This window comes from Anolis carolinensis, chromosome 4, assembly GCF_035594765.1.
Source record: "Anolis carolinensis isolate JA03-04 chromosome 4, rAnoCar3.1.pri, whole genome shotgun sequence".
NCBI classification, from domain to species: Eukaryota; Metazoa; Chordata; class Lepidosauria; order Squamata; family Dactyloidae; genus Anolis; species Anolis carolinensis.
The window spans coordinates 24773456-24801079 of NC_085844.1; the positions used below are offsets into that span (position 1 = coordinate 24773456).

Genomic DNA, 27624 nt, shown 5'->3' on the forward strand with positions numbered 1-27624 from the left:
TCAGTGATTTGAATATACACAGAATATCATTTAACTTTTACATACTAGAGGAGTCCTTCTGAGTGAGGTAGGGAAATTGTTCTTGAGCTGGTATTACATGAAAGGAGTGCAGGATTAATTCATTGTCTGTGTTAATTCTGTACTTTGGCCATGTCAGTGGAAACACTATGCTATATATATATCTACTCAGAAGTAAGCTTGGTTCATTTCAGTATTGCTTCCTCAGGCCCCATCCACATTGCCATATAAAATCCATATTATCTGCCTTGACAGTGTACACTCATATAATTCAGTTCAAATCAAATAATCTGGATTATCTAACAGTGTAGATCCAGTTTCAGAAGTAAAGGATAAAATCTAATTTATCAGCCTTTCTCAGCGTTTTTTTTTTTTTTTTTTTTACTGTGGAAGACCTCTCAAAATATTTTTCATATCTCAGGGAACCCTTGCTAATAATTATTACATCTATACATCAGGAAAAGTTTCATTTTTTCCCCAGTCATGATCTCTTGCAGAAACCTTAGAAACCTCTTGTGAACCCTACAGTTCCAGATAATGATGGTTGAGAGACCCTGATCTAATGAAGATTGGCTGTGCTTCATAGCAGAGAGGCCAATGTAACAGGTGACATTGTCCCCAAGACTATGCTATTGATTTCTGCATTAGGTTGCTGTTCAAGGCAGCAGAGTAGAACCAGTAACATCAAACTAAACCAAACCAAAACTGGCAAATCAAGTCGTTGACATAAATGCCTCTATTGGTTGAACCCTTAACTACAGTTGTTATTGCAGATGTCAATATCATATTCATTTTCCCTTTTTTTGCAGTTGTGCTAAAGAACCCCAAAAGAGAAGATGACAAGCCATTCAGAGACTGTGCTGATGCATACCAAGCTGGTTTTAATAAAAGCGGTGTCTACACTATTTATGTGAATAATATATCAGAACCTAAAAAGGTAAAGAGAAATCAATATTATGCAAAGCTTTTATCGTTGTCCATCTTGCACCTCGATATTACGTCTTTAAATTGAAGTTGGAACCCCCACAGACAATTATGCCTAAAAATAAAAATAAAAATCTATATTTTTTTACTGAATCTCTGTTTTCTGATGAGGGGGCAATACATTTTTTTAAATGTGGTCTCTCTGGCTGGTTTAAAATCAGAATTTATATAAATAGGATGTAGAATTCTGGGCCAAATTGACCCCCCCACACACAGCTCCTAGAGGTGTAGGGTTTCTTTTCCAGCAACAATAAAATAAAATAAAATTGAGGAGGAACACATGAACTGTGAGAACTGTGGTGAACCACATTAGGGTTCCTGGGTTCATATGTTTCCCATAAGCTGCACTTTGCCTGTCCATGTTTGAAATCTTTTTTGCTATGGGAGATGAGAAAACCATAGTTCCTGCTGTCCATCCTCTGCCAAATCTGCTCATCTGCCCTCTTTCCTACTTCCTGGCTGGCATATGTAGAGTCTGTCTCAAGACATTTTGCTGTCCGAGTCCAAGGATAACATGACATCCCATCTAATGTTCATAGGAACACAGATCAGTGGAATGAGATGGTTAATTTCATGTCTCCTCTTTCTGTCCCTTCTCCTCCATTTTCCCATATTGTACTGATGTCTACTACAAAGAAAATGGGTGGTATAGTTTGTTATACACCAGGAGCCTTCAGTGGTGCAGCAGGTTAAACTGCTGAGCTGCTGAACTTGCTGACCAAAAGGTTGGTGGTTTGAATCTGGGGAGTGGGGTGAGCTCCCACTGTTAGCCCCAGTTTCTGCCAATCTAACAGTTCAAAAACATGCAAATGTGAGTAGATCAATAGGTACTGCTCCAGCAGGAAGTTAACAGTGCTTCATGCAGTCATGACAGCCACATGACCATGGGGGTGTCTATGGACAATGCTGGCTCTTTGGCTTAGAAATGGAAATGTGCACCAAACCCGAGAGTTTGACACGACCTTGACCTTTACCTTTACCTTATAGTTTGCTATCTTGATGTGTTACTACACCCCTATTAGGAGCAGAGAAAAGGGAATCTGGCATTATGATGAAGGCCATCTCATATGTCTCATAAATGAATTCGTCCCACTTTAGATTTATTTTCCAATGCCTGCCAACACAATCAATGCAAGTATTCAGTGGCAGTTGGACTGGTCCTGTGTTGTTAGTTAACATGTGAACAATACCAACAGCTTATAAAAACACAGAAAAGGGCATCATGTTTTAATATAAAACAACAACAACAAAATATATTATCTGCTTTCCAAAGGGTTACAATAATTCACATATATCTTTTATCAGTTTAGGGAGTTTCATTTTATTATCAACCACTGAATTGTGATGGCTCTATTTCTATTTAATCTACCCTCAAGAAAAGGAGAGTAGATTCTTCCTATTTCTCATTGTGTCTGAGTGTGTGTTCAGATTTCAACCTCAAAATATGTTAAAAGGTGTTTAATGGCTGAATGCTTTGACCTTGTCTGGGACAGGAGCCAGTTGAGGACATTTGTTGGCTCTGATGGTGAAAAGCTAACATTTATAATCAGCTTGCTGCTCCCGTTAATGTGGCAGGTGTTCCCTTCCATTGCTATGGAGAGTGCCAGACCACACAGTGAATAATTTAGTACTTTAAATCCTTCTATCATTGTCTCATTTCCCCCTCTTTTAATTTGCCACATCACTCAAAGCAAGAAAACTTCAAAACTTGTTTAGAAAAGAAGTTTTTAAACATAAAGTTCATGTACATGTGCATACCTATTATCTTACCTCTACCCCCAATTACTGAATGTAATGTGTAAAAAAATATCACTGGATTTCTGGAGGCTTGATGTGAATGTTAAATAAGATACATGCATGGCTTAAAAATGCCTGCTGTAAATCAAAGACCAATGAAACCACAGCTGTAGATAAATGTTGTACTCAAATGTCATTGTGAAAGGAAGCACTGAGCCAAGCTATTTTTCTTCAAGGAAAGGCATTTCTTTAAGGGTTTTGTTTTCCCTTTCTCAAATAAGGTTCACATTTTTGAGCCTTGTACAATCCCCTTCCACTGATACACAATCAGGGGTCCTTGGCTGTGTGTACGAGAAACAAAATCATACAATGGGAGAAATCGAACAACATTGGTATGGACAATGTACTTTAGAGTGAAAAGCATGGAATTGATTCAGTTGAGAATGAAATGTCATGATTGTGAAGGAAACGGTTCAAAGGAATTGAGTAGTGAACCTCATGTGATAAGGTCATGTACAACGTTTCATTATTAGCCAATGTCATGAGGTCTGCTTCCTTCTATAGCTCTCTGTGTGAATGCCAAAGTTTCACTGAATTGATAAGAACTCTTAGACCTTTTGTTAAAATTCAACTTTATATACCAATGAAGCATGTGGGTTTATTAAAGATCACAGCGAGAGGAAATCTGGAATAGTCCCAGCCATTCTGGAGTGTGTGTGTCTGAGTATGAATACATATAGGGAAGCTGTTTCAACTAGTACCAGGATGTGGTGGGCATTCACTTAAATATCAGAAAACTGTTGTCCCCTGCCAAGAAAATAAAACAGCTCTCAGATTTTGCAGGCCAGTATGGGGAAACTCTGGGAGGTGTACTTTTCAAATTATATGGTTGATCATTTTTTTGGAAGCAGAAAACTGAGCTAGATGGATCAAAGTCCCATGTCAATTTACAGATTCTTATGTGATTTATGTTGTTATACCCAGGTTTTTTGTAATATGGACATCCTGGGAGGAGGCTGGACAGTTATACAGCACCGAGAAGATGGGAGCCTAGATTTCCAAAAAAGTTGGAAAGAATACAAAATGGTAAGATGGGGAATTACTTCCCAGAATTCTATTTCTAGCAACACTGGGGACATCATATTATCGCTGTTCTTATTTTGAAGCAAAACTGAACATTCTGTCAATAGTTTTTACTGGGAACATGGCCATTAAATAATAAACACAGAAAGCATCAAGTGTCTCAAGTTTATTATAACTGTCTTAAAACTCCTTCCTTGATTTGTTTGACTATGAATCATACTTCAGAGAGTTCCTTCAGTTAGAAGCTTTCTTTTCATTTCCCCCTGTTGATTTTGGGATGTAACAGTTCCTTTTGTCCATGCTTTCCATTCTTTGTCATCAGGTAATGTGTCACACTTGGAAATAAAAATAACAAATAAGCCTTTAACACAGTGGGTGAAAGCCAAACTGACTTATGCACAACTGGAAAACAAATACAGTCAGAAACTACAGCCCATTTTGCCTTGTTTCCAAATGTTAATGCAGATAACATTTTCTCTTTGGGTCCAAGCTTAGGGAAGACATGAGTAGGGCTGCAATTTCATGACAGATGTGTATTCATTAAGTGAGAAATTGCTTATGCTGTTTTAGATTCCTGTTGTCAGTCTGAAAGCAATAATAATACTTCATAGGTTGCTTTAGGTTTGGACTTTTGAAAAATTACTTAGATATTTATGTAATGTTTACACATATTTAATGGGGATCAAGAAAAAGTCAGCATAGTCCTCCACGATGGTGGATCATAAGTTAGTGAAGACCATCTTTTGCATTCAGACTATCCTGTTATTTCTAACTTTGCTCATGGATAATTTAAATAATTTAATTACTGAAGAGATTCAGAAACTAAAATTCTTCCAGGTGCAATAATTTCTTTGTCCTCTTAAAGCCATAAAGACTTGCGCATCTCTATTGGCATGAAGTTGGGCTCAACACTGAAACCTTTTGCCTGTGAAAATGCATAGCTGGGATGAATTCAAATAGATGTGCTCTTTCTGTAAACTAGTGCTACCATTTAAGACAATTTAAAAAGATGGGAACTACTAGATTTGGGGCAAGGAAGGAGTCTGGAATAAGTTCACACTAGAGCAGTGGTGTCAACCTTGTATTCCTCCATGTGTTTTAGATTTCAGCTACCAGAATTCCTGACTATTGACAAGCTGGCCAGGGCTTCTGACAATTGGAGGCCAAAACATCTGGAGGGCCACAAATTTGACACATCTGCACTACAGGGAAGGCAAAAAAAGAGAATTCAGGATTGAGGTAAAGAAGTCAGCTTCAGGGTGGCACCATGGGCTCCAAGTGGAATTCAAGTTGGAAGTTAACTCAAACAAGCTCAACTGCAGTCTTCATCAGCAGACAACTCTAATAGTTCATAACATCCTTCATATTTAGTTTTTCATATTTATAATGCAGTTAATCACGATCCACATCTTGCAGTGATGCTATGCCATAAAATGAAAATAAGATGGTAAAGCACTGAAGATTATAAGAAAAGTAACCCTATGAATGAGACTCCCAGGATTGCTTATTTAAGCCCCACTCCCTAGTAGGGTTGTACATGGATCCGTTTTTCAAAATGGGCTCTGTTTCAGCTTACAGCCAACCGTAACAGCAGGGGCTCTGCTGCCATCCCCCCCCCCCCCCCTGGCTACAACAGCTGCTGAAAATGACTGATTTTGGCTACACATGGATCATGGAGAAGGAGCCATGCATGGGGATTCCCTGTGAGCCCTGCCTGTTGAGCCAATCAGAACAGAAGAAAGCCATGGTGTGTCTTTTAGCCAAACTAGGTTTCCATTTTTTTTTTGTTGCAAGCAGGAATTTGAGAGAGACAGATTGGTGATCTAAATTCTCAGTGCCGCTTGCAGGTCTGCATGGCTTGGCTTGCTTTTTGACTCACAAAGCAATTAATAAGGAGTTTACTTTCTACACGCCTACAAAACTGCCACCGATGGTGCACTTCACATAAGGCAACAGAATGGAGTTTAACTGAATTGCACACCCCTACTCTCTAGATATCCTGGTATCCAGCCAATATGGGAAGCTTTGTGTGATGATAAGAGTTTTCATCTAAAAAATATGAAGGTCAACAAGTAATAGGAAACTGCTCTATATAAACTACTTATAGTTATCCAGAGTTTTATGAGAGTTTGTTTCCCAGGGATAACTCAGTCCCCTTCTACACTGCTATATAAAATCCAGAATATCTGCGTAGACTCATATAATCCAGTTCAAATCAGACAATGTGTATTATCTACTTTGATAATCTGAATTGTATGGCAGTGTAGAAGGGGCCCGGGGATGTCTCCTGGCGTTCAAAGCAAAATTGACACTATTGTTAGTCTAAGGGGAGAAATATAACTATAGGCTTGTCCCAATCATGCAGGATGTCTAGAATTAGAAGTCAGAAATGTTAGACTTTTTTAATCTTTTAAAACTCCCAGATGCTAATGTTTTTTCTTCCTCCTTATAATCTACCTGCCTACCTGTCAGATCTTTTATCTTCCTTGCTTCCGTCTTCCTTCTTGGGCAAGGGCTGATCTCTGAAGTTGATTAGATCACTACATCAGTTCCACAGGCAGAAATATATAGACCATATTTCTGCACTGGGTATCTTTGATGGAATGAATTAATAAGGCTCCACCAAGTCTGTGCTTTTAATCTGCCAGAAGTATAGTAACTATTCAATCTAGATTTAACTATTGTTGATGAAAGTCAATCATCTATCATGTAAGCGAATTGACCTACCTGTGTTAACAATTGGGAGCAGTTTAATAGTTGTGGCAATTTTTGTCATTTATTCAAATCTATATTTATACAATGTGATGTATATTTTCTTTAAAAATATATATTTAGAATTGGTCACTTTCCTATAGTGTCTGTATTAGTGGCCCCAACCTTACAGTGTTCACAATATGTCAAGGACACTTGATCTAGTTTGACAGTATGATAGCAAAAAAAAGGCACATGGGGAGCATGCTTCTCATTTTAACATAGAATTGTGCTCCTCTGAGCTTCCCAAAAGTATCAACATGCTTTCAAAAATGTGAATATGGTATATTGGTTTAACTAGCATTGGACTAGAACTGTGGAGAACAGTGCTTGAATCCCTACTCAAACACAAAAACCCACTGGGTGACCTTAGCCAAGTTGCATACTCTTAGTGCCAGAAAACCCTGTAATAGGCTCGCCTCATCATATATCAGAAATTACTTGAGGGCACACCATTGAATGGCACATATGTCCTCTGTTTTTGAAGAAAATTGTAATTCTTTTGCCATGACCATACTATTGAAATATGGCATGTAAATTCAGTGGGGATCAACTGAGAGCCAAAATAATCAAGAGAATGCATTCTGCCTAGAAGCAGTGCATTGCCATCCTTGTAATTCTGAATAGCATGATGCATTTCATCCTACATACCTCTTTAGGTCTCTTGGCCAAAATACTGTAGAGTGCTCTGAATTTAGTAAGTGGAAAGTCTAACAATCTGCTGGAATAGAAATTGCTGTTATAATTCCAACAAAACAGGTGACACTTGATATCCATAGCGTGTAAGTAAGGGTACCAAGGGTAGAGTCCCTGAAGAATTGTAAGGTTCATCACAAAGCTTTCACTGGTTACAGCATTATGATTCCACATTAACTGCTGGTTCCATACTCTGGAATATTGTGTACTTAGAATCTTCAGCCAAAAGTTGTAGTGCTTTGCCAAACTGCACACCACAGTACTCCACAGGGTGGAACCATGGCAGTTAAAGTGAGATTGTAGTGCCATAGCTATGTAGCGTGAAAAGGTTCTTTTTTACACTACATAATATCTGTCCTGCTCACTTCAAAGGATCAGTCTGAACGCAGATCAGAGATGGCTGCTCTCAAATCCAATCTTTATTGAAGAACACATGACTTTGGAAAAGTCAGGAATGACCCAATGTTTACATACAACTATTTTTATAACTTTTGATGCTACGTAACACCACACGTAAATATCATCATCAAGTCCCACCCCCAATATCACATTACTACCATTTTCACACACTAGACCAATTATAATTGTTTATACTTTCGGCCCCAAGTTCCCAGGCATATTCTATCTTCTTCTGCCAGGTGCTCCTGGGATTGTTTATGTTATGACTCCCAGTTACAGGGCTGAATTACCAAAGCCCTGTAACTGGGTTCCATGACATGGTGCCCTCCTTTTCTTCGTCCTCCTCTTCGGTTCTTCTTTCATCACAAGCCTGAAACAAAACAATAATTCTATGTGTCCATTTTGTCCAAAGTACCCATATATTTTTTCAGTAAGCTACGATGGAATACAGGGTGTATTTTCCCTAAACTTTTTGGCAATGCCAACTGGAAAGTCACCTCGTTGATAACACCCTGTATTCTAAATGGTCCAATATATTTAGGGCCCAATTTTTTCGAAGGTAGCCCCAGTTTGATGTTTTGGGTACTTAGCCACACTAAATCTCCTTTCTCCAATTTATCACCTTCCACCCTCTTTCTGTCTGCGAATACTTTATACTTTTTATGTGCTTCTTTTAAGGATGCAGTCACTTGACTCCAGCATTCCATCATTTGCGCTTTCCATTTCCCTGCCTCTGTTCCCTCATTCTCTGTCCATCTCGGCAGCTGGGGCAGAGGCTGTATTTCATACCCGTAAACTACTTCAAAGGGGGTTTTATTTGTTGCTGAATGTATAGTCGAATTAAAAGCTAGTTCTGCAAAAGCCAACCACCGAGACCAGTCATTTTGTCTCATGTTAGAGTACATTCGAAGGAACTGCCCAAGTGTCTGCTGAGTACGTTCTACCGCCCCATTTGTCATGGGGTGAAAAGCAGAACTTAAACTCCTTTCTGCTCCTAGCATTTCCAGGAATTTTTCCCAAAATTTTGCTGTGAATTGTACTCCTCTGTCACTGACCACTCTACTGGGACATCCATGCAGTTTGTAAATGTGGTTTATGTACAATTCAGCTAGTTTCTCGGCTGATGGTAGTTTCGTCAGTGCTATAAAGTGGGCCTGTTTAGAAAACAGGTCCAATACTGTCCAAATATAACGATGTCCTTTGCTAACCGGTAGTTCCCCCACAAAGTCCATAGCTACACATTCCCAAGGTCTGGTAGGTTCTGCTACTGTTTGTAATAATCCCATTGGCTTCCCTCCTCTCGATTTATTTCTGGCACAATCATCACATTGAACAACATAATTTTTTATGTCCTTCCTCATCCCTGGCCACCAGCAATGTTTTGCTATTGCTTTTGTTGTTTTTGTAATTCCTGTATGACCAGCGCTCCGGTTGTTGTGAAAACGATGCAAAATCTTGATCCTTAATGTTGCTGGGATATACAGTTTCTTGTTCACAAACCAAAATCCCCCCTTCTGCTCCCCCTTTTCTGCGTTGGATGCGATCCACTGATCTCCATCATAAGACTGTTTCAGTTCGTTTCCCCAATTATCTTCCCCGTCGAGTTCAACCATAGCAGTGTTCTCCTTTTGGGTTTGTGCTCTTGTTCTGACAGCTAAACCCCATTGTTTGTCAGAGAATATTGTTCCCTCTTTTGCTGTGGGTATTCCTTCGTGTTGAGGCATGCGTGAAAGAGCATCTGCCAAGACATTCTGCTTCCCCTGAAAAAACTTTAATTGGAAATCGAACCTGCTGAAGTATTGTGCCCATCTAATCTGTTTGGGGGACAATTTTCGAGGGGACTTTAAATACTGGAGGTTCTTATGGTCAGACCAAATTTCAAATGGGATTCCGCTTCCTTCGAGAAAGTGTCGCCAGCATTCTAAGGCTTTTAATATGGCTAGTGCCTCTTTTTCCCATATCGGCCAACATTTTTCAGTTTCGCTGAACTTCCGGGACAAATATCCACAGGGTTTTAAGTTCCCATTTTGATCTTTTTGCAATAGTACTGCCCCGTACGCACAGTCTGAGGCAGGGGTCCCCAAACTTTTTAAACGGGGGGCCAGTTAACAGTCCCTCAGACCGTTGGAGGGCCGGACTATAGTTTTTTTTAAAAAAAACTATGAACAAATGCCTATGCACATGGCACATATTTTATTTTGAGGTTAAAAAAAGAAACAAATACAGCCTCAATGTTAATAATAATAATAATAATAATAATAATAATAATAATAATAAAGAGGGTTGGAAGAAACCTTGGGCCATTTAGTCCAACCCCCTTCTGCCTTTGTGCACCAAAAGCACAGCAAGGAACCCCTGACAGATGGCCACCCAGACTCAATGTTACTAATAATAATAAAATAATGGAGAGGGTTGGAAGAGACCCTTGGGCCATTTAGTCCAACCCCCTTCTGCCTTTGTGCACCAAAAGCACAGCAAAGCACCCCTGACAGATGGCCACCCATCCTCAATGTTACTAATAATAATAAAATAATGGAGAGGGTTGGAAGAGACCCTTGGGCCATTTAGTCCAACCCCCTTCTGCCTTTGTGCACCAAAAGCACAGCAAAGCACACCTGACAGATGGCCACCCATCCTCAATGTTAATAATAATAATAATAATAATAATAATAATAATAATAATAATAATAATAATAATACTGGAGAGGCCCCACTAAGGCCTCCAGCCCAGGGAGAAATCCGAAATAGCAATATACTCCAGATTTCTCCCAGGACTGGAAGCCTGAGTGGGGAAAGAAACTCTCCCTCACTAAGGCCTCCAACCCAGGGAGAAATCCGGAGTATATTGCTAATCAAGAATAGCAATGAACTCCAGATTTCTCCCAGGACTGGAATTCTGAGTGGGGAAAGAATCTCTCCCTCACTCAGGCCTCCAGCCCAGGGAAAAATCCAGAGTATATTGCTAATCAAGAATAGCAATATACTCCAGATTTCTCCCAGGACTGGAATTCTGAGTGGGGAAAGAATCTCTCCCTCACTCAGGCCTCCAGCCCAGGGAAAAATCCAGAGTATATTGCTAATCAAGAATAGCAATATACTCCAGATTTCTCCCAGGACTGGAATTCTGAGTGGGGAAAGAATCTCTCCCTCACTCAGGCCTCCAGCCCAGGGAAAAATCCAGAGTATATTGCTAATCAAGAATAGCAATATACTCCAGATTTCTTCCTGGACTGGCAGTCTGAGTGGGGAAAGAAACTTTCCCTCACTCAGGCCTCCAGCCCAGGGAAAAATCCAGAGTATATTGCTAATCAGAAATAGCAATATACTCCAGATTTCTCCCTGGACTGGCAGTCTGAGTGGGGAAAGAAACTCTCCCTCACTCAGGCCTCCAGCCCAGGGAAAAATCCAGAGTATATTGCTAATCAGAAATAGCAATATACTCCAGATTTCTCCCAGGACTGGAATTCTGAGTGGGGAAAGAAACTCTCCCTCACTCAGGTCTCTAGCCCAGGGAAAAATCCAGAGTATATTGCTAATCAGAAATAGCAATATACTCCAGATTTCTCCCAGGACTGGAATTCTGAGTGGGGAAAGAAACTCTCCCTCACTCAGGCCTCCAGCCCAGGGAAAAATCCGGAGTATATTGCTAATCAGAAATAGCAATATACTCCAGATTTCTCCCTGGACTGGAAGCCTGAGTAGGGAAAGAAACTCTCCCTCACTCAGGCCTCCAGCCCAGGGAAAAATCCGGAGTATATTGCTAATCAGAAATAGCAATATACTCCAGATTTCTCCCTGGACTGGAAGCCTGAGTGGGGAAAGAAACTCTCCCTCACTCAGGCCTCCAGCCCAGGGAAAAATCCGGAGTATATTGCTAATCAGAAATAGCAATATACTCCAGATTTCTCCCTGGACTGGAAGCCTGAGTGGGGAAAGAAACTCTCCCTCACTCAGGCCTCCAGCCCAGGGAAAAATCCGGAGTATATTGCTAATCAGAAATAGCAATATACTCCAGATTTCTCCCTGGACTGGAAGCCTGAGTGGGGAAAGAAACTCTCCCTCACTCAGGCCTCCAGCCCAGGGAGAAATCCGGAGTATATTGCTAATCAGAAATAGCAATATACTCCAGATTTCTCCCTGGACTGGAAGCCTGAGTGGGGAAAGAAACTCTCCCTCACTCAGGCCTCCAGCCCAGGGAAAAATCCGGAGTATATTGCTAATCAGAAATAGCAATATACTCCAGATTTCTCCCTGGACTGGAAGCCTGAGTGGGGAAAGAAACTCTCCCTCACTCAGGCCTCCAGCCCAGGGAGAAATCCGGAGTATATTGCTAATCAGAAATAGCAATATACTCCAGATTTCTCCCAGGACTGGAAGCCTGAGTGGGGAAAGAAACTCTCCCTCACTCAGGTCTCTAGCCCAGGGAGAAATCCGGAGTATATTGCTGATCAACGTATTGCTAAACCTGGAGGAAACACACCTTAGTAATTAATAATTAATTAAATAATAATTAAAATACCTTTTGATCAGCAGTAAAAGGCAAGGCTCCTCCACAGCTTATGCAGGGAGAGTGGGGAGCCAGGTGAGGCTCAAAGGCTCATAGAGCAGAAAAGTGGCCGGGAAGGCGGAAAGGCAAGTCTCCAAGGCTTGTGCAGGGAGCGGGACAATGCAGGAAAGGGAGGAAAGCTGCCGCGGGCCGGATAAATGGCTCCGGCGGGCCGGATCTGGCCCGCGGGCCTTAGTTTGGGGACCCCTGGTCTGAGGCATCGCAATGGATTATGAAAGGGCTCCTGATATCGGGGTGTTTTAGGATGGGTCCTTCTGTGAAGCATTCTTTTAGGGTTTCAAATGCCTTTTGGCATTCTGGCGTCCAACCCAGTTTGGCGCCAGGAGCTTTTACTTTTGCTGTCTCCCCTTTCCCTTTTGTTTTTAAAAGTTCAGTAAGGGGTGCGGTTATTTGCGCGAAGCCTTTTATGAAGGATCTATAAAAATTTGCAAACCCCAGAAATGATTGCAATTGCCTCCTTGTTTGAGGCACTCCCCATTCTTTCACATCTGATACTTTAGCTGGATCCATAGCTAACCCTTCTGGAGATATCCGATACCCCAGAAAGTCAATTTGAGTTTTATTAAATTCACATTTGGACAGTTTTGCGTACAGCTTTGCTTCTCTTAGTCTCTGCAAAACTTCCCGGACCAATTTTACGTGCTTTTCCTTATCTTCGCTCACAATCAAGATATCATCAAGAAATATGAATACCCCTCTGTACAACAATGGGTGTAGTATTTCATTTATAAGCTGCATAAAGCAACCGCCTCCATTTTTTAATCCGAAAGGTAAAATTTTATATTCAAAATGGCCGAATGCGCAGGAAAATGCAGTTTTCCAAGTATCCTCCGGTTTAATTCTTAATTTATGATATGCTTCAATTAAATCCAGTTTGGTAAATATGCTCCCTTTCTTCAATACGGTAATTAAATCCTTTACTAAGGGCATAGGGTATTTATTGTCCTTAGTAATTGCATTTAAATTTCGATAATCAATGCACAATCTTAGGGAGTTGTCTTTCTTTCTCCTAAATAACACTGGGGCCCCGAGAGGCGAATTGGATGGCTTAATGAAGCCTCGCGCCAGGTTTTTATCAATATATTTCCTCAATTCCTCCTTCTCCTGCACAGACATGGGATACACTTTTGGTTTTGGTAAGTTTGCTCCTGGGGTTATTTCAATTTCTACTTCTATATTCCTTTTGGGAGGTAATTTACTGGCCTCTTTCTGATTGAAAACATCCACAAAGTCTCTGTATTCAGGTGGCAATAGCTGTGGGTCTATCTCATCTGCTTCATCTCCCTCGTCCTCCTCTTCTGCAATTTTGCTTATCTCCCATTGCGTCTGCTGTTCTTTAAATGCTAGGCTCTTTCCTCTCCAATCTACTTCAGGATTTGCCTGTTCGAGCCATGGTATCCCTAATATTACGTGGTATGTGGCAATAGGGGCTATCACAAAGGATATTCTTCCTTCCCATTTGCCTATTTTACATGGGACCCCCCGTATTTCCTTTGTAGATACTTCCCCAGCAGCGACTGATCCATCTAGCTGCGAAAATGCAATTGGGGAGTCAAGCGCCATCTGCTGACATTTCAGCGCTCCTGCTAATTCCGGAGTTATAATGTTTCTAGAACAACCACAATCCACAAATGCCTTGCAGGTGGCCCGATTCTCTAGCCCCGAGAGGCAGATTGGCACTACTATCATGCGTTTGTCCCGACTCACCAGTTTTTCTGAAGATTCTGGGGCTTGCACCTCCTCTTCCGCACGCCTCCCGGTTGCTGGCTTGGGCTTTGGGGGTTTTGGCGGCTCCCCCTTCCGGGCCCAGCATTCTGCTGCTCGATGGCCCGTCTTCCCACATACAAAGCATCCCGGTTTAGGTTTGTTGTCGTCTCCTCTGGAGGGAATCCCCGGCCTCCCTCCGGGTCTTTCCTGCTTCCTCGTTTCTCCTCGACCTCTCGCCACCGGTCTTTGCTGGCCGCCGCTGCTCCTGAAATGCTTTACTTGGGCCAGGGTGGATTCAACGCGCCCCGCTAGTTGAATCCATCCCTGGAGCGTTTCGGGGTCATCTCTGTGCGCTGCCCAGCTGAAAATCTCGGGGCGTAGTCCCTCTTTAAATAATTCCACTTTGGTCACTTCAGACCACTCTGGTACCCTTTCCGCGAGGTGGAGGAATTCCTCTGCGTACTCGGGCACCGTTTTGTCCCTCTGCTTTATTCCTTTCAGCTGGTCTCGAGCCCTCAATTGCTCTAGCCGGTCTCTGAACCGGTTTTCCAGTGCGGCGAGGAAGCGGGGCACTGACCTCAGGCATGGGTCGCGTCTGGCATGTAGTTGCACATACCAGCTGGCTGCTCCTCGCTTTAGTGTGTTGCCGATGGCTCGAACCCTGCTTGCTTCGGAGGGGAATGTGTGTGCATTGTCTTCCATGTATCCTCTGATGCTAATTAGAAAAAAGTTCAGTTCATCTGATTCCCCTCCGTATTCTAGTTTGAGATCTTCCCTTCTTGGCATCCATTCTGCGGCCCGTTGATGCTGTCTGGGAGGCATGGGGAAGGGTTGCATCGGGTTTCCTCGGGCGGCCCCTTGGAACACGCCGCGCCCCACTCCGGTGGTCATTCTGCGCGGCTCCCGAAATTCTGCCGCCGCTGTCGGCCCTTCCACCCATCCGCATACTGGCCTCGCTGTAGCCCCCGCATCTCACCTTTCCTCGTCGTACGGCACATCCTCCTCCTCTTCCTGGATCTCCCGCTCCTCTCCGCCTTCGTCTGCAAATCCACTGGACCCGATCCCTGGCCCCAGTGGTCTTTCCACCCCGACGCCCATTCGGGGGGTTGGGAGCTCTGTTGGAGATGGCGGCCTCAGAGTTCCCAGAGCTCGCTGGCGCTCCACTTCGCGTGCCATTCTGTCTCGGAACTCCAGCTCCTGCCAGTATTCCTCATCTCCCTCGTCCCTTGCCGCCACGGGACTCTGCGTTGATGCTCGCTGGCCCCTCTGGCTCCAATCTCCTTCTTTACTTGGCTCTCTCTCGGCGCCATATCGGATGGGCTCCTTTTGGAGATTCTCTTCCAATAGTGGCACCAACCTCCCCACGGTTTCCGACTGGATAAATTAGTTTCCAGGATGGATAACCGCAGGGCCACGGTCTCCGGCATACTTCCTCCAGATCCCCAACTGGTTTCTGCAGCCGCAGAGACGCCTCTTCCTCCCCTGGGAATCCTCTGGGTCACGCCGTTCGGCCTGGGGTACCCCGTAGAGGAAGCTATGGCTTGCAGCGTCTCTTCTCTCTTCGGCCGGGCCCCTTGCGAAGGCCTCCCTGCTCCATTTGGGCTTTGATCTCCTTCTTCACTCATTATCACTTCACTGCGAATTCCGCAGGAGGGTGAGAACGGGATTCTCGACTTAAATGTCAGGCTCACTTCAAAGGACCAGTCTGAACGCAGATCAAAGATAGCTGCTCTCAAATCCAATCTTTATTGAAGAATACATGACTTTGGAAAAGTCGAGAATGACCTAATGTTTACATACATTCAATTTTATCACTTCTGATGCAACGTAATACCACACGCAAATATCATCATCAAATCCCACCCTCTGGATCACATTACTACCATTCCCACACTATATCAATTATAATTGTTTATACTTTCAACCCTGAGTTCCCAGGCTCATTTTATCTTCTCCCGCCAGGTGCTTGCAGGGTTATTTATGTTATGTTATGAAGCCAGATTCAGGGCTTGGAAATTCAGCCCTGGGATTTGGCTCCATGACATATAATCCAATTCAAAACAGATAATGTGGATGATCTGCTTTGATAATCTGGACTATATGGCAGTGTAGAAGGGATCTAAGCCTACACTGCTTTATAATCCAGTTCAAAGCAGATAATCTGGATTTATATGGCAGTGTACAAGATACCTTTGGTCCCTTTCATACTGCCCCTCTATTCTAGGTTCTGATCCCATATTATCTTCCTATCCCAGATTATTTAGCAGTGTAGACACATATAATCCAGTCCAATGCAGATAATGTGGATTATCTGCTTTGATAATCTGGATTATACGGCAGTATAGAAGGGGCCTAAGACCCCATCTACACTGCCATAGAATACATTATATGGTTAGTATAGAGTCATATAATGCAATTTAACTGTATTGCACTGCGTTATATGATTCTACACTGACCATATAATGCAATTTCAAACTGTATTATATGGCAGTGTAGATGGGGCCTAATCCAAGATGCTTTGAAGTTGTACCTGAGCTTGCTAAAAAGAATATTCTTTCTGAATAATTTGAGGTTAGTGAAGAAATTGAGATGTCCTTCTCTCTTTGACTGATTCTCAATTCTAATTATATGTGAATGTAAGAAAGAGCCCAAATTATGGACCAGAAAGTCTGTTGTTGTTGTTTATTCATTCAGTCACTTCTGACTCTTCGTGATAGGTAATGGGTTTACCCATTAATGCTTCAGGTAAACCCAGGTAAAAAATCTGGAAAAACTTGCATAGTCCAGTTTTCTCTGGATTACTTTGACACCTACAAAGATCCAGACCTTAATCTAAGGTCCAAAACTTTGCAGGTACTGGGTCTGTGGGTATTGTGAATCCCCACAGTCATCCCAGTTCTTTGGGCTACTGGAGTTTGAAGGAGTGGGATGATGCCCCTCTCTCCACTCCCAGCCCCCCATTTTCCCCTCAAAAACTTACCCAGGGGCCTGCCAGCAGTGCAGATCCCTCCAGACATGCAAAACAATGTGTCAGGAAGTGGGGGAGGAAGGAAATCTGGAGGGGGGTATTTTAGGGGAAAATGGGGGGTGGAGGGGGGCCTTGGTTGACTCAAGAATTAATAAAAGTTATTATTATTATTATTATTATTATTATTATTATTATTATTATTATTATTATTATTATTATCTTGAGGTTATAGTAGATTGTGGGGACAAAATCCCAGGAGAATGTGGGTTAAAATAATGAATTCCCCCCCCCCCCCGGATTTCGGGCAGTGAAGTAGAGTCCAGAGTGACTGGCACTAGATGACCAGGCTGTATCTACACTGCCCTATGTCCCAGGATTTGATCCCAGATTATCTGATTTTCCCAAATTATCCAGCAGTGTAGACTCATATAATCCAGTTCAAAGAAGATAATCTGGGATCAGACCTTGGAATATAAGGCAGTGTAGATCCAGCCCCAATGGATTTAATGGATGAGTGAGGATTAACCAAAATCCCCTTGAACACCCAAAGACATTGTTCCACAATTACTCTGGCTGATACTGGAGGAGGGCATTTGAATTTAAGGATTAGAAGATCTGAGACAAACACATGTGGAGTCAATATTCAGTTATTTTGAAATTGAGACACTTTGCTCCTCCACATCCATATTACATGAAATTATAAGATGCCATGTGGATACTTGTGGTTAAATTAAATTAAAGAAGAAGAAGCTGAATATGTCTTTGTCTAACACAGGCCCTCCAGATGTTTTGGATTTCAGTTCCCAGAATTCCTGGCCATTGGAACAGCTGGCTAGAGCTTCTGAAAGTTAGAGGCCCAAGCACCTGGAGGGTCACAGCTTGCTAGCTATGCTATATTTGCAATGCAAAGTTTTCCTGTCTTGCCATTTGAATGTTACTGGATAACATCTGCTTCAAAACTTGTGCCCACATATGGTTGTATATCCATTTGATTGCACTGCTTTCAACATTTTGAATGGAACCACTTATATATTTCAAACAATAATCAGGTGGAGTCCTTCCCTACTCGGAAAGGACAAGGAAAGTTCAGGTTTACCCAAAAGAATAAATTCGTTGGTGAAATATAAAGCTAGATTATTCCTTCTTGACTGTGTTTTATGTCCATTCTGTTCAGCGTGTCATAAAACACATGGATATATTTGCTGAAGTGGCTACATTAACAAGTCTATGTTATTACCCCTAATGAAACCTTAGACTAGTACACCTCGTGAAACTTCATGATCTATATCAGCCTTTATACCTGATGGATGACATCCTGTTAGGTATTTATGTCATTGTCAATTGACTTACAGTTATATAAAACTGACATTGTGCAATGCATATATTCACAGGAGGGACACAGTAACATAGCTACATCTCTAGGACTATTTTGTGCAAAACATCAGAGTGTTATGGTACCTATTGCACAGTGGGAACCAGAATGCTATGGAACTCACTGCACAGGCAGGAACTTCCATTGAGCAAAAAGACCCTGCATGGGATTTCCTGAAAGACATTGTCACAGTTCACTAGTTGGGTTGTATGACGTGTCAGAGATGTAGCTCTAACATCATGGCATTACAAATCTTAACCTCAAATGCATAATACAGATAAGTCCCAACCGGCATATCTGTATATTTGCCTTTTAAATGCATGAGCCTCATCTTATATAGTAGCACTATTTCCTAGAATGTAGATTCATGAGAAACCATTGACATCGATCACATTATCTTGAGCACCTTCTAAACTGCCATATAATCCAGATTATCAAAGCAGATAATCCACATTATCTGCTTTGAACTGGATTATCTGAGTCTACACTGTTATATAATCCAGTTCAAAGCAGATAATCTCGATTTTATATGGTAATGTACAAGGGGCTCTTGTCAGAAAATAGGGGTTATAATATTTCAATAAAAAGATGAGCTTGTATTCTCAGTATCTGGAATGTTGTTGATTTTAGTCAAACAAAATTAATGTGATACTGAAAACTGAATTTCTTTTAAGTGACAGTACTTGCCTGGTACTATTGATGTTTCTTTTACGTAAATGTTACAGACGACTAAGCAAAGACCATTAAGTTGAGTTTCATTGATTTTCTTCTAGGGATTCGGTAGTCCCTCTGGTGAATATTGGCTGGGGAATGAATTTATCTTTGCAATAACCACCAGTCAAAGACACTATTCTCTAAGAATTGAACTAACAGACTGGGAAGGAAGTCGGGCTTATTCACAATACGATAGATTTTATATAGGAAGTGAAAAGCAGAATTACAGGTAAGTCCAGATGCTTTTATCTCCAGCTATTCTTGTTTTATGCATGTAGTTTGACATTTACTTAATAGAATGACTAAATATCCTCAAGACAGGTTCTGTAGGACTATATTTTAGAGGAAGGAATGGGAAAAAGCACCTCTTAATATTTCTTACCCAAGAAAACCCAATTAAATTCATCACGTTACCGAGTCAACTTCTGGGGCCCATCCAGACCAGTGCAAAAAGCGCTGACCTGTCTCAGTTTTTACCGGAGGTGTCCAAATAACTTCTCCTGCAAAAGTGAATTAATTTGGAATGAACCAAGCTTTCCTTCATTTGTTCCAAATTAATTTGATACCCTATTAGATCCGGGCCTTCCTGAAAGGCCCATGTTTAATGGAGTATTGGTCCTGTGGAGACTCATCCCCGGAACTACTTCTGCAGCCCCAAGAGTGAGTCTTCACAGCCATCTCACTTCTTTGAGCTTTGAGAAGCCCGGAGGAGTAGGATGGTGCCCGCTCTCTCCACCCAAGCCCTAGATTTAGCCCCAAAAACTTACTTAAAAGGTCTATGGCTGGCATAGAGGTTCTCCTCACATCCTCCTGGCACAGAAAATCACACATGAGGAGACAAGGGCAAGGAGGTATTTTCCTCCAAACCCCAGCTGATACCATTACTGGAAATGGAGGTAGAAAAGAGAAGGAAGATAGTAGAGAAATACAGAAAGACTGCTGTACTTATTTATAAACTGCAGCAGATGCTAATTTAGGAAACAGCAAATACTTTGAGAACCGGGAGTGCAATATGGTCCAATCTGATTTCTAATTGGGTTTAGAAATAATCCTTTTGATTTTGGCCGAGCTTTAATGCGTATTTTACAAACAGCAGGAAAACATTATTTTAGAATACTGCACAAGAAAAGTTTTCTGTTCTTTCTTTACATAACATAAAACCTCAAAGGTTAAAATTTCCCAAGACAGAAATACAGGACTGACACCATAAATAAGGGATAAGCCATTTTTACTTAAAAGTTAGTGATCTAATATTACAAGAAGTTAAACTCCACAATTCTTTCTCTAGCCAAACTCAATTTTGTACCCATTGATGCTAAGATGCAACTATGACAGATGAATCTCTTGACTTATTCTGCTTGTAATTGTCTTCTTTCCAATTTATTGCCTAATAAAATGTGCAAGACCATAAAGTCACTTATGAACAACTTTATCTCATTGCTTAAAGGCAGCCTTGTCAGAGAATTGTTACAGTGGGAGTGACAAGGACTAAACCATACTGTCAGTCTCAACTTGAGTTGATACATTGAACAAGCAGGAGCTTAAGTCAACATTTATTCACTTCCTATTCATTTAGGGCTATAAACTAAAAGTTTTATATAGTCAAGAAAATGGTACCAAAGTCCACTATCCCTAACCTTGCTAGTCATGGCTAGGGTGTACATTCTGGGAATGATACTGTAACTCAGTATTTGGCATGCAAAAATTCTTCTCTTGGGGAATCACTTTCAGTGCAAGAACTGAATTAAATTTCAGATAAATATCAGGATTCAAATTCCACTAATAGTCAAACCAGGGGCAATAAGAATGGGACGAGGAAGGTCACATATGTTATTTTCTGCCTTTACTGACAGTAAGAAGCAATAAGAGGAAAGGTGTTTAAATATTTTAGGTTTAGGATGGGAGGAGGGAAGTGTAGGCTGGATTTACATTGCCCCATAGCCCAGGATCTGATCTGAACCGGATTATATGAGTCTACACTAGCCATGATAACACTGGTTACTATTAAATGCAACTTAAGTCATTATATTATTTAAATATTTACTCTCCATCACCTAAATCAGGAATGGGATTAAAGATGCAAAAAACTGCAACTACAGGTGTCCCCTGGGCAACATCCTTGCAGACAGCCAATTCTCTCACACCAGAAGCAACTTACAGTTTCTCAAGTTGCTCCTGACACAAAAAAGGGTATGTCAAAATTGTGTGGTTCTCCAGATGCTGAGTTGCAGTTCTCGTTGTTTTCAATTACACAGGGCAATACTAATTTATGGCTAATTCGGCTAGATAGGACCTGGGTTTTAAGTAGCCTTCTATTGCATTGCTATAGACAGGCAAGAGCATATTATTGGTGTTCTTATTATGACTATCTGCTAAATGAAAGTAATATAATTTAAGTTAAGTCATGACTACCCTAATTTCAGTCACAACTAAGATAAAATGTTTGGATCCATCTCAGTGGATTTATTAAGTGCCGTCAAAGTAGTTGCATGTTATGAAGTAGCACATGAGAGGAGGAGAGGAAGGTGTTAGTTTTTGAAGACCTCATATAATCAAATTTACAATTAGTTCCCCAGCAGGAATATATTTGCATCTTGGTAACCCACCTCATTATTTCATGAGCATTTAGGGTCTAAATACTGATGAAGAAATCATGTGTTTTACCAATATGGAGATCTATTCATCACGAAAGCTCAATACTTGACAAACAGTCTGTTTTTCAGGGGTTTTGTTTTTAAGTAAAACAGTGACAATTGGCAAGGCGATGAACTTATTCCTGGCTCATGTGTTTTCAAAGTCTCACTTCCATTGCCAAGTTTGAGGGGGCTGCAGGAATTGGCCAAAGAACTGAAGAGGAAACTAAACCAGAAGACAAAACGTCAGACAGCTGGGTCAGAGCAGAGAATGGGGTGACATTCATTAGCTTGTGTTGTATTTAGCAGGCTCAACACATGCCCCTTGATTTAAAATCCACCATAATGATCTGCCTTCTTGCAAATGTTTTCTTTTAGTCACATAGCTTACTTTGAATATCTATTTTGAGAAATGGTCTCCTTCTCACTAATTATTCAGCCAAGCAAACAATCTTTCTTACTGATGAAACTATAACTGTGATAATGAGTATTCATCCAATATGCTATTAACACAGTCAAAGAATACAGTGAGGATGAATTGCAGATTAAATTCAAATGCTATGATTTCCATCAGGAATCTAACACTAAAGAGTGTTTTTTAAATTGGTCCAAGCATCAGTTAAGTAATCCTAAAAGGGGGATTGCTGAATAGGTGTTGGTGGGGAATTCAGGCTTATACAATATTTTGTTCACATTTAGTGCAGTTATGTCTTGACTAATCAAAAGACGACTAACAATGCTCCAGGGTTCTTTCCAGTCATGATACAAGGATTCAGAGGCTATGTAAGGGGATCAGCAGTGTCTGAAAAAAAGATGGGAAATCATGCTGTTTTGCAATATACTATGGAAGGTTTTGATTCAACCTGGATCACTCCCAATTGGTGACTTCAGAAGTGTTCTGTTTATTCTCCTCACTGTTTGTATTTCCTTCTCTCTACCACATTTTATTAGCCTAAAGATTCTCTGATTTGAAGGCAGTAATGCTGAACATATGTAGATTAAAATACCCTCACTTTTCAAAACAGTGCAGCTGAAAGGTATTTTTCTGGGAAGGCAGAATAAAACATATATTTCCCAGATGAGGTGTACTAAGTGTGAAACAGCTTAGAATCTTGATTGACAATAAATGGCATTTACTAATCAGTGCTGGATGATGACCTGCTTCCTGCATGTCAAAGCATTCCATCTGATTTGTATGTTATTTAACTTTATGTTCTGTTTCATGCAATAAATAAACAAACAGAGAGATAAAAAATAATGAATTTCTAGGTCTCCATTTTAGTTAGAGCCATTTATTATTTGAAGAAAATAATGCTGCTTTTAGATAATGGGCACATATAGAACTCCTCATTTTTGTGGCCAAAGTGATCTTTCAAATATGCATATCAGGAAATCAGGAGAATTGGACAAAATCTGGGTAATCATAGAGAGTGTGTTCATTTGTTTCTGGCACTGCTTAAATGTAGTTTCAAACTTTTATGTGTGTTTGTTTCAAATTAGAATAATTAGCTGAAACAAATGTTCATGTTTCAGTACCCATTCATCAGATGTATTTGATTTAAATGCTACAAACAAGAATATAAAGTTCTCACTGACTTTGCAAGCAAAAAGATCTTATGGGGATTTACTAGGTAATGTGACTGGGGGAAAATAAACCAAAAGAAAACTATTAAGAAAGCTCATCAAAGCTATTAGTGGAATTGTTGAATGATTTATTACAATCAAAAGGGAAGGGACAGGAACCCAGCATTATTCTGTTACATTTTCCTTTCTTGCACATAAAGCTATTCTTAGTGATGACTAGAGTTGATTTATTTTACAGATAGACTTACTTACATATTGACTTACCATTAAACAAAATATTTGATGGGTCTACTCTAATCTGAGCTAAAGAACAAGATTTTAGCCAATATATGCAATGCTTATCCTATGTCATGGCATTAATAAATTGAGTTTTTTCCTCCTCTTCTGCCAGTGAAAAACTATGATGTGGAGTGGAGTGGGGAAATCAATTATGCAATGACATAATTGGTTTGGAAATCCAGCCCTATGAAGAACAGCTTATGAGGATGGGAATGTTTAGCTTGGATAAAAGAAGGCTGAGAGCCATGATGGTCATGTTTAAATATTTGAAAGAATGTCACATTGAAGAAGGGACAAGCTTGTTTTCTGCTTCTCTGGAGGCTAAGACATGAAGCAATTGGTTCAAATTGCAGGAAAAAGATTCTCCTTAAACATTAGGTAGAACTTCCTGATGGCAAGAGGTGTTTGGCAGTCAGAGTGGAATTAATCTAAATGAGTGGTGTTGTTTAAGACCAACGGGAGTTGCCAACCTGTCATTCAATTTGGGCTTTGTTCAGAATTGGCAGGTAAACAGTTAGACAGTCTTAATTTGGCTTTTTGAAAGGTGGTTTCCTCTATTGCTTTTTATCTCAGGTTGCAAGTTTCCTGTAATAACAGTCTAAATTTCAGTGAACTTCTGCAGAATCCTGAGAGAAAGATGATCAATCAGTTGTAGCGTAGAGCTCATTTTACAGTAGGGTTTTGACAGATGGGCACTCTTCTACATTTTGGATTGTGCTAAATGTAGGTATTTATTAGATTTCATTTGTTGAGCTGCTGTGGCTCGCTTGAAATCTCAGTTGGCTCGAGGCAATTCTTACTCCCACTTCCCGGACATCAAAGGTATAGTAATCTAATCTGTAGACATTAAGAAGAAGCTTGTTTTGACGCACTGCTAAGGTGCCCTGTCACTGGAGCAACAAGAGTCCAAAGAAGCAATTTGTGAGCTATCTCCCAGCATTAGTGAATGAATACTGAGATATGCTATTTTTGCTACAGGAAAGCTGTTGCCATTATTCTTGTGAAGTTAATAAATTCATATTGTAGTTTAATCCCACAAAATCCCAATTCACACAATATGTTGATAACTAGACAATGTGATCATTCATTATCCATCTTCATCGCATATTTAAAAAAGTTGTTATCTAATATTCCAGGAAACTCTGCAAAATCTCTGTCTCCCTATAAAATACATGTCCTTCTCTTTTATAGTAGTGCAACTTTAATTTATTTATTACAATATTTCTACCCCACCCTTCTCTCCCTAACCATTGGTCATGCTGGCTTGCTAGATGTGAGCTAAAGTTCAGCAATATTGCGGGTTTCATTGCTCATTTAATACTATTTTTAATAATGTATTGGTTCAGAAAATTCCACACACAAGCAATTTCAGGATAGCTGTCATTTACTGCATGTAAAACAAAGACTTGCCAAATACTTGGCTCTGCAAAGTTACCGGGACAGTCTGCAGCAAACTGACTCTTACAGGTCATTATTTACCCTTTATTACACCGTTTAGCAGTAATAATGAAGTCCACGTATTGAGATCTTGAATCTGTTTTAAACTGGTGGAGTCGTGATTCTGAAATGCAGATTTTTTATAAGGTCATGACCCTGATTTGTCAGAGGAAAAAAGAAGCATTCAGAGTTCATGCTGAACCCGCCTGGCCTGGCCAGAGTGGCACCATCTAAGAGCACAGATTATAAATAGAGGACAGTGAGTGAACCTTTCACTCATATCTGACTCTCAGCCACAAGTGACGCCATGGGAGCAGAAATATGTTTAACAGGCTGTTTGTGTTTTTTTTCCTAAATGGGGCCTTAGTGCCACATAATTCTTCCTGGAATTTTTGAAACCCACATGATGTCCTTAGAAAGCAAAGCAAGGATTCCGAGATGATATTTCTTTATTTATTTCAAATTGCTCTGAACATTTCCAGGAATGTTCTTTGTATTTCTTGAATGTATTGTACATTTAAATGTAATTTGTAGGACTAAATCACAGAAGACCAAAAGGCTATATCTGGTAACATGAAGAATTTGAATTGGTAGGTTACTTTAAAAAAAAAAATAGTTCACATACTGTGTGGCCGGCTTTAGACATCACTACGCCTTGGCTGTTTTGGGCAGAGTTCAGAATCAGAAGCTTACTGTCTGTCACTCATTTTCTAAATGGAGTAAGCCAGAAATTTTCATTGTTACAGAATCATGATAACTATAACTTCTATTTTGGTTCCAGAGCATTTTTGGAATTTTATGTTTTATTGTGATTTCAACTTATTTTATTAAAACATGGGCAAATTATAGTTTATGCATTACTGCTTCTGATACAGAACCTATTAAAAAGAAAGGAAAAGAAAAGAAACTGATTTCATAGACTTATAGAGTTGGAAGAGACATCACACTGTTGACTCATGTTCAGCTTGTGGTCTACTAAGGCTCCTAATCCCTTTCACGTGTACTGCTTTCAAGCCTGGTGTCACCTATCCCAGATCTGTGTATAGTACTGTACATTTCTCCCTGCTGAATTTCATTTTATTAGTTCTGGTCCCACTTTCTAATCTATTAAAGTCATTTTGGATTTTGATCCTGTCCTCTGGGCTATTAGCTATCCCTTCCAATTTGATATCATCTGCAAATTTGATGTATGCCTTCTGTTCCTTTGTCCAAGTCATTCATAAAGATGTTGAACAACAAAGGACAGAACCCTGGAGAGAACTCCAGAATGAGGAGGAGCCATTGGTGAGCACCCTTTGGGTTTGGCCAGTCAAATCCAAATAGGCAACAGATGAATTAGAGTGTGCAGGGCTAGAGCATGAAAACAACCATTTTTATTTTTTATATGATAGAAATGGTCATTACTCTGCGATAGCAACATCTGTATTCATGATCAGTGCTTTGATTCTATTCAGTCAACTTGCCTGCGCATTATGGGTTGTACACATTAATGCTTGGATACTGTTGGTGCACTACGCTAGCAACCTTTTTCCATGGTCACTCAGCAGTGGTGGAGGGAAGGCAAATAAAATCCAACCCCAAATAGGGAGACAAGTTGTCCAGGAACACCTGGCCACTCTAAACGAATTCAAGTCCCCAGGGCCAGATCAACTACATCCAAGAGTATTGAAGGAACTAGCGGAAGTTATTTCAGAACCACTGGCAATTATCTTTGAGAGTTCTTGGAGAACGGGAGAAGTCCCAGCAGATTGGAGGAGGGCGAATGTGGTCCCTATCTTCAAGAAGGGAAAAAAGAACGACCCAAACAATTACTGTCCGGTCAGCCTCACATCGATACCAGGCAAGATTCTGGAAAAGATCATTAAGGAAGTGGTCTGCGAACACTTAGAAACAAATGCGGTCATTGCTAATAGTCAACATGGATTTACCAAAAACAAGTCATGCCAGACTAATCTGATCTCTTTTTTCGATAGAGTTACGAGTTGGGTCGATACAGGGAATGCTGTGGATGTAGCGTACCTGGATATCAGTAAGGCCTTCGACAAAGTCCCCCACGATCTTCTGGCAAACAAACTAGTAAAATGTGGGCTAGACAAAACTACGGTTAGGTGGATCTCTAATTGGCTAAGCGAACGAACCCAAAGGGTGCTCACCAATGTGTCGTCTTCATCATGGAAAGAAGTGACAAGTGGAGTGCCGCAGGGCTCCGTCCTGGGCCCGGTTCTGTTCAACATCTTTATTAACGACTTAGACGAAGGGTTAGAAGGCACGATCATCAAGTTTGCAAACGACACAAAACTGGGAGGGATAGCTAACACTCCAGAAGAAAGGAGCAGAATTCAAAACGATCTTGACAGACTAGAGAGATGGGCCGAAACTAACAAAATGAAGTTCAACAGGGACAAATGCAAAATACTTCACTTCGGCAGAAAAAATGGAAATCAGAGATACAGAATGGGGGACGCCTGGCTTGACAGCAGTGTGTGCGAAAAAGGCCTTGGAGCCCTCGTGGACAACAAGTTAAACATGAGCCAACAATGTGATGAGGCAGCTAAAAAAGCCAACGGGATTCTGGCCTGCATCAATAGGGGAATAGCATCTATATCCAGGGAAGTCATGCTCCCCCTCTATTCTGCCTTGGTCAGACCACACCTGGAATACTGTGTCCAATTTTGGGCACCGCAGTTGAAGGGAG

At 40.8% G+C, this 27624-nt stretch overlaps 1 protein-coding gene across 2 annotated transcripts in view; it reads left to right on the forward strand.

Annotated features, from left to right (window-relative positions):
• Window positions 1–27624, forward strand: part of angpt1 (angiopoietin 1) — a 199272-nt gene that overhangs the window by 153989 nt on the left and 17659 nt on the right. For both annotated transcript variants that reach the window (XM_008108252.3, XM_003219446.4), the window contains 3 exons: window positions 828–955; window positions 3724–3825; window positions 19056–19225. In XM_008108252.3, coding sequence (XP_008106459.2) covers window positions 828–955; window positions 3724–3825; window positions 19056–19225 — 400 coding nt within the window. The remainder of the gene's footprint in view (window positions 1–827; window positions 956–3723; window positions 3826–19055; window positions 19226–27624) is intronic.